Genomic DNA, 7523 nt, shown 5'->3' on the forward strand with positions numbered 1-7523 from the left:
TCACAGTTGGGAGAACATCAAGAGAACACTAGAAGAGCACTTAGCATTTCCCTTAATTAAATGATTTAAACCTCTCGATCTTAACTTGTTGATTTTGTTTTGGATACATCTCAAGTTTGCGAGTCGTTTCAAAAATTGTCAGCCCTTATATCACGTGTTGAGGTATGAATATAAGATCATATTTGTCAATTATAATTCATTTAATTAAATGAGTTAAACACTTAAACCATAACTTGCTAATTTCGTGTTTGGTACAGGTCAAATTCGCGGATCGTGTAAAAAATTATCGGCCCTTACCAAATGATACCACGGCCCCAAAATAAAATCAGATTAACAGATAAAAAATAACCTATATTTAGGATCAGAACAGATAGAGATACACTTTGTAATGAGAAAAACGAACAAACAATACAGTCGTGTACAAAACTATTATCGGGTGGTCAAGTCAGTATTCTGTTTAGCGCCCACAAAATCTGAGAAGTTATTGATAAAGAGTAAAGCAGCAGCTAGAATAGTGGCCAGAGATGGGAATGAGCATATGCTTGCAGAATTTGGAAGCGAATCTGGAGAACCTGAAACACAAAAAGAAGTTTAAACAAGGCAAGAAACACAGAGAGCGGTGGACTTGGAAAATGAATAAGATGCGTATATACTTGCAAGGCAGGCGACTGGGTTGACATGTTGTCCACATCTTCCGGGTAACTGCTGGGCCTCACTGGCATCGATGCCAGCCTGCTGAGCTTCACTGCTGCCCTTGTTGCTTACCAAGCTACACAGGCATTTTGGATCGGACTTGATCACCGATTTCAGAGGATCACAGCAACTGTCCGGAGGGTCTTCGGTTCCATTAAGGTAGTTTAAGCAAGGAGCAAGCTGGTTAAGGCAAGAGGTGTCCTGAGCCCATCCCTCTGCCACCAAATTGGCCAAGGCCAGAATTAATACAATCCCGTAGCATGCCCAAAGCTTCTTCTTCTCCATATTTTGCTTCAATTTGTTATCAACACCAGCGCATATATAACAGACGAACAGAGAGGGAGAGATGTTTGAATATGAAGGAAGTTGGTGATCCAACATTCCAACTCGTGGGTGACAAGTTGACTCTTGTAATTTGGTGACTGCTTTGTTAGGGGACGTAGGGGGCTGACCGAGTTGATAGAAGGCGGTGATAGTGGCTGTTGCTGTTGGACAGGTGAAGCTACCTAGCTTCAAGAGAAAATAACAAGCCCAGTAACCAAATCTCGTGTAAGCAGCAAGCAGCAGGCAGATACGTATATGCTAAGGTAATGAGGGTAGCTTAAAGAAAAGTTGTCAAACTATATAGTCGCATTCATTTTTATTAGGACATTTATCAACCAAAAAAGTAGGCCTCGGAGAAAAACTTTTGAAGTGTTACGACTTTTACTATAATATCTTATAAACTCATATGTGGGTTATAAGGGACTTCTTTACTAATAATTTTCATTTTGGGCCTGATTCCAAATGTAAGTTTGGGTAGAACTAGCACAATCCTGGCGGGCCATAAAATTCATCACTATACCAAGCCAATGTTGTTGAGTGAAAATGCAATTCACCCATCTAGATCTTTGCCCTTTGAAAGAAGAATAAGGCTAGAAACGACATTTTTATTTGACTACTATCTCACCCTGCTTTGATAAGAAAGTGTCAATCAACTTTTTGATTTTTGATTTTTTTTTTTTTTAAGGTTATAAAAAACAAAACAAAAAAAAAAAAAACCTGATGATACCGCCACAATAGCATGGTAGGGCAATAGTGGGATCAAAGTGTAGTTTCTAGCATTTCTCTAGGATTCATTTGATAATGGTGCCCTTATACAAATTCATAGGACATAGTGCACTACTAATGGGTTGGAGCTGAGTCGTTGCATTCGGCCCAAAGGCAAATTAACTCGTTAATGTAAAACTCATATCGACTGTTGATGTCATCTATACAGGTTGAAAGGAGCGCAACAGAAGCAAGAAAGGTTTGTAATGAAATACCAGAGATCCTATGCTTTGCATCAAGCATACATTTCTTCTCCCCCGACCAAGGCAATAGCTACCTCCCTATTCAACCATAGGAAAGATAACCACCAAGATCAACAACAATAAATTGCTTCAAAGGACTAGACATAGTATATCATGCCAACTTCAATGAGACTAATGTGGGGAATGTTAAGCGCCACAGCGGGACCCCTGCAATTCTTCCGCAGAAATGAGTACCCAATATCAATCACAATCTTTTTCAAGAACGAGGAAGATCTCCTTGCCTTCACATATGAGTGCCCCAGGATATATGCAACCCCTGCTTCCTTTGCCTGAATCAAATCCGTCAGTTCTTCCCTAACTGCAGGATCCATCCCAGGGCTTGGAGGCAACTGAAACCTCACATGGCGCCTCCTGAGTTGCGGGTTCTCGTCATCATATACAGATCGCAAACTCTGGAGGGTTAAAGACTTGCTACTTTGAATAGAGTTGCTCACGCCAACATCCTCGTGCTCAGATATTATTAGGCTTGAGGTTGATTCCAGAGTTCTGGTACTTATAACAGCCATCCGCCCGTCAAATGAAGAACTTTCGGAGGTTGAGAACTGTGGTTCTACTGCTTCCATCAGGATGAACTCTGCAATGCTTTGTATGAGCTGGTTCTCAAAGTCTTCATCCCGCTGAATGTCCTTATACCCATACCTCACTATACACCTATACATACGATACGGTCTTGGGCAAATCCGGCCTATGAGGAAACGTTCTTCAGGTGAGACATAAGGGACTGGAACTGATTTTACACAAACAAAAACTAACACCTTATGAAAGGCAGGGAGGTTTGTTACAAAGTGGGAAAATATTGCAGGGACTCCTGTCGCCAGTTCTGAGTATATGAGGCCTATCCCAGGCACACGGACAATACCAAGGCTGGGGCCCAGGCCAAGTAACCATTTTAACGAAACTTTGTTGTGCAGATCAAAAGTGTACTTCTTGCGAGTCCCATAATGCCAGACATACATAACGACCATGAAGATGAAAGAAAGCACTAGGGGGACCCATCCTCCCTGAGGCACTTTTATAAAAGCTGCTGACAAGTATACGCCCTCAATAAACCAGAAGAAGAAAAAGAATGCCGCAGCCAGAAAGACACTTTTCTGCCAAACGAAGATTATGACAAGTGCCATAAGAAATGTTGTGATGAACATCACTGTCATGCAAGCAAGCCCTGGGAACCAAAAACCAAAAGTGAATCAAGATCACAAGAGGGTCATGGGCGTAATAAAAAGTTAGAAAATAACTGTTCCATTTTGCCTTTACTGCAAAAATGGCACATTGCCTTAGATAGAGAGTTCTTTCAAAGAATGACTTACCATAAGCATTTCCAATCATAGTTGTGTCTCGAAATCCAATAGTTATGGCAAGAGTAAGGATCATGAGTATCCAGTTTATTTCCGGGATGTAGATTTGCCCATATATATGTTTTGAGGTGTGCACAACTTTGACTCGCGGAAAGCAACCCAGGGCATGGCATTGTTTGATGATGGAGAAAGTAGCAGTAATAACAGCCTGACTCCCAACAATTGCTGCAAGGGTAGCAATAACAAAGACAGGCCAAAATACAGGATCTGCAAGACAGGCAAGGATAGAAAGCAAAATAAGACCGAGCCGAATTCAAGAACAGAATTCTGGTACTAATATCTTTTAATGTCAGAATGAACTAACCAGGTATTGAGTCATAGAAACTTTTAGGAATGGAATTCGGATTTCTAGATAGGAAAGCAGCTTGACCCATGTATTGGACTACCAAACAAGGGTACACAACAAATGCAAATGCAAGCTGCACAGGCAAAAATAAAGTAAAGATTCTCACTTATTTAAATCCACATGAAGAAACCTACAAACTAAAAAATTGAGTTGGGGTTATGTAGACATATTGCCTACACTAAGTGCTTTGTTTTCCAACCATCCAACAGAACGAAGATTTAACAAATAATTATGACCTCATTTGGATTTCAATAAAGAGATCTGCCAAATGGGAAAATAACAAGTGAGTCCCTCATTCATGCAAGCAAACCCACCACCACAACCTCCCATTTGGAATTTTTTGTATCTTCTATGCATTAAACACAGGTCAAATAATAAACTCACCCTTATTGACAAGGCAGTGAAATGACCAAGATCTGCAAACATAGCTTCAGTACCTGGTGAGACACAGAAAAAGCTAAGAAGTCAATATAGTGACTTAAATTTAGCGATATCCCACAATTACAATGGTATTTTGAGGTAGCAATAACTACTTGTTTCTAATAAACCAAAAAGATGGATTGCACCATCTGATGTAAAGATCAAGTGAGCATATCATGCATGCTAGATAATATTCGAACAATTCTTAGATCCAACGTACCAGTTATAGAAAGAAGAATCCCGCCAAGAGAAATCCAACCATCTTTACCAGTTTGACTAAAGAATTTGATAATATAATGTGGGGAAAATGCATACACGATCTTTGGATTCCAACGTATTGTGTTGTACAGCCCAATGGAAAAAATCGATAACAACCAGACGGTCACAATTGGTGCAAACATAAATGCTACCCTGTGGGTACCACAATGCTGCAGAGCAAACAGACCGACCAATATTACACAAGCAATCAAGAGGAGTTCACCTACGAACAAGAAGTAATATAATATGTTAGGGAAAAAAAAAACAGTGAATGATGCCCTGAAAAATATTTATCAAAAGGCATCATGAATCAAAAACATCAAGTTGCAGCAGATAAAGATGACTGCTTACCATTAGTTAACTTTGATTCAGTGACTTGTAGTCCTGATACCGATGATAGAACTGCAAAATATGCCCAACACTCCTTAATTCCACAGAAAAAAAATCATATTGTGGTTAAAGAAGATTAAGCTTATTAATCTCTAATCCCCACAAGGTATAGCAATAAATTAATGGAAGATCCTATGGAATAATCCTTTATCGGCATTAGAGCACATAGATCACTTTCCACTATGAGAAACAACTAATCTATGAAATGGCATTTAGCTGGGAAATATAACCTTAATGCTACGAATTAAAGCAGTGAATATATCATAAAGTCGATAGCACCACAACCTTCAATTCTAGCTGCTTAAGTGATGAGTGATCCCCATAACAAGATTAGGCGAAATACGGAACTAACCAGACATTTGTAACCATCTAAATTAAAACTAGATCAGTGCTAGAAAATGGACCAAGTCATCTATATCCGTGGGATGGATCTGATAATTAAGTGCACACTATGGGGAAGTTCTGCAGGAGAACATCTTCCCTTTCTCCTTAGCAAGCACGACACCGGACATGAGAATAATGTGTTGGGACCAGTTTACTAACTTCTTATCAGTACCTTACCTGATATTGCAGGAGTAAGCACCCCATCACCTATGACCATGCAAGCACCTAACAATACTACAAGAAGTAGGGCAGTTCGCAGCCTTTTATGCTTCTCCAAAAATCTCTTCAGTGGGGAAGAGGCTACAACCTGTGATGATGGGCCATATTTATAGGCTGAGAGTTCCTCATCAGCTGCTTGTTGATTGGGAAGTAAGCTAAACTTTGCATGCCGGCAAAGCAGTGAGTAAAGTGCAAATGTCCCACCTGGCATCAGTTGGAATGTAATAAGAATTGGTAGAGGCTTGATTTAAAGGTTATTTGAACTAGACGTAATGAAAGGATAATATCAAGTAAATAAAACTTATTGCCACACCTTCACCGTTATCATCTGCACTCAATACAAGAAGGACGTACTTGAGCAAGGGTATCAATGTCAGTGTCCAGAAAATTAAGGAAAAGGCACCAAATATTGCTGCCTCATTTTTATGTTTTTGCAGTGTGCTTGTATAAACATAGAGAGGTGAAGTGCTCAGATCCCCGTATACTACACCAAAGCTTTGATAAGCTAATATTAGATTCTTGGAGATATTCACCCATGAAAGCTGCAAGAAAACAAAATTTTTGATAAAGTTCAATGAATTATAGTTTCAGAAAAAGCATTGAATCATGCCACAGGTGATGCTATATTCGAAAGCCAAAACAAAAAAGTTGGGAAGCCAGTCATAAATTTTATGCTTCAGAGTAGAGTTGGTTGTTTACTGATGACAACGGTGCTAAACAACTATACTTGGGTTGAGTCCCGGCCATACAAACATCAAAGCCAAGGTAGATATTCTAGTGCACAATGAGCCTATAACTTATCAAAGGATCACTGAAACAAGTGACACCCAAACAAAAAAAAAAAAAAAAAAAAAAAAAAAAAAAAAATCTACCAAATACAGTACACGTTTCAGCTCTCCCTCTAAAAAATGTAAACAGGACAACAATGCTCAAAGTCAAAAGTAATTTATGCATCATATTTCATATCATATTAGAAAGCTAACGTCACCCACTGTATTAAAAAATAATAATAATAACAAAACCCATAACAAGTTGACCAAACGAATGGACCATAACCCAGTTGGACTCCGCCAAAAAAAGGTGGAAGAAGTTCTATATCTTACAGGAAAAATCACCAGAATCTCAAATTCTCAGTTATCACTTACTGAAGCGCGTATCGTTCTATACAAAAACGCAGACGATCATGTGTTCTTTGTGTGTGTAAGACTAAATAAATCAGCTGAACCAAACTTAAATTAAGAATCCATTTAGTTTATCCCAGACAACAACGAGTATATGATTTCCATCAAAGAGTTCATACATAAGAAGAAGCCAGAAAACAGAACAAACAAATACGAGAATGAAAATCAAACGAAGGATGGATAAATGAGAAAAGCAATACATAAACGAGATCAAACATTCAACAACAACAACAACTCCCGGATGCAAACAGAAATACAAAGGTAAAACTAGGAATTTGGAGAGAGAGAGAGAGAGAGAGAAGCCGAACAGGGGAAGGGCTTCGAGGAACCGGAATTCCGGACTCAGGCTCCATGGGCAAGACAGCCAAGCCTGTGCGCTCTATGCGTGTGTTTGAACTAGTTCGATGCGGAGCTCAGAAAGAGTTTCAAGTATCATTCCCAATTTCTCTATCCCATCTCAATCCATTTATGCTTTGAAAAAATGTCCAGGTATCCCCTTAGTTAGTTAGAGCGTCACGCGGACGAAACGCGCGTGTCCTTTCCCACGTGTAATGCCAGCTCCAATCTCCAATCTCCAATTTCCACCCCGCCAAATGGCAAATACTCGATACGCAATTTGGCATCCACCTTCGAAAATTATAAATAAAAAAAAACGCACCATGTACATATGGCGGACATGTGTAGGACTATTTGCACTCCTTTCCAACGTGTAATTATATCGCTACTGACCGTAACTCTTCGACAATACAATTCAATGCCCATCAAATTAATGCCCCAAAGAATATAATATCAAATAGGAACACAAACAAGAGAAATCTATAAATAAATAAAAGGTGCTGGCGCAGTGCCTCGTTGTCGCTCCACAATTGTTATCATCCAGCTCAACTGGCAAGTGGCAAGAACGTTCATTTGATACAAACAAAAT

At 39.4% G+C, this 7523-nt stretch overlaps 2 protein-coding genes across 2 annotated transcripts; both read right to left on the reverse strand.

Annotated features, from left to right (window-relative positions):
* Positions 1 to 377: 377 nt before the first annotated feature.
* LOC132180576 (non-specific lipid transfer protein GPI-anchored 30) lies at positions 378 to 1023 on the reverse strand. The gene is made up of 2 exons (XM_059593451.1): positions 654 to 1023; positions 378 to 572 (listed from the first exon to the last, which is right to left on the reverse strand). The coding sequence occupies exons 1-2, from the start codon at positions 976 to 978 to the stop codon at positions 430 to 432; spliced, it is 468 nt and encodes a 155-aa protein (XP_059449434.1). The 5' UTR covers positions 979 to 1023; the 3' UTR covers positions 378 to 429.
* Positions 1024 to 1884: 861 nt separating this feature from the next.
* LOC132180732 (potassium transporter 4) lies at positions 1885 to 7042 on the reverse strand. Its single transcript, XM_059593644.1, has 9 exons — positions 6907 to 7042; positions 5731 to 5959; positions 5376 to 5621; positions 4776 to 4826; positions 4387 to 4647; positions 4131 to 4183; positions 3705 to 3819; positions 3353 to 3607; positions 1885 to 3207 (listed from the first exon to the last, which is right to left on the reverse strand). The coding sequence occupies exons 1-9, from the start codon at positions 6949 to 6951 to the stop codon at positions 2123 to 2125; spliced, it is 2340 nt and encodes a 779-aa protein (XP_059449627.1). The 5' UTR covers positions 6952 to 7042; the 3' UTR covers positions 1885 to 2122.
* Between the last annotated feature and the right edge of the window lie 481 nt (positions 7043 to 7523).

The sequence above is a fragment of the Corylus avellana genome, chromosome ca5 (genome assembly GCF_901000735.1).
Source record: "Corylus avellana chromosome ca5, CavTom2PMs-1.0".
Taxonomy (NCBI): domain Eukaryota; kingdom Viridiplantae; phylum Streptophyta; class Magnoliopsida; order Fagales; family Betulaceae; genus Corylus; species Corylus avellana.

What these genes read in the sequence shown, in the direction of transcription:
- LOC132180576 (XM_059593451.1), bottom strand. Translation starts at nt 978, where the DNA reads ATGGAGAAGAAGAAGCTTTGGGCATGCTACGGGATTGTATTAATTCTG. An exon ending in CCCAGTCGCCTGCCTTGCAA is followed by an intron (nt 573 to 653) that starts GTATATACGCAT and finishes TTTGTGTTTCAG; the next exon opens with GTTCTCCAGATTCGCTTCCA.
- LOC132180732 (XM_059593644.1), bottom strand. Translation starts at nt 6,951, where the DNA reads ATGGAGCCTGAGTCCGGAATTCCGGTTCCTCGAAGCCCTTCCCCT. An exon ending in TGAATCAAAGTTAACTAATG is followed by an intron (nt 4,648 to 4,775) that starts GTAAGCAGTCAT and finishes TCTTGTTCGTAG; the next exon opens with GTGAACTCCTCTTGATTGCT. An exon ending in TATGATTGGAAATGCTTATG is followed by an intron (nt 3,208 to 3,352) that starts GTAAGTCATTCT and finishes TTTGGTTCCCAG; the next exon opens with GGCTTGCTTGCATGACAGTG.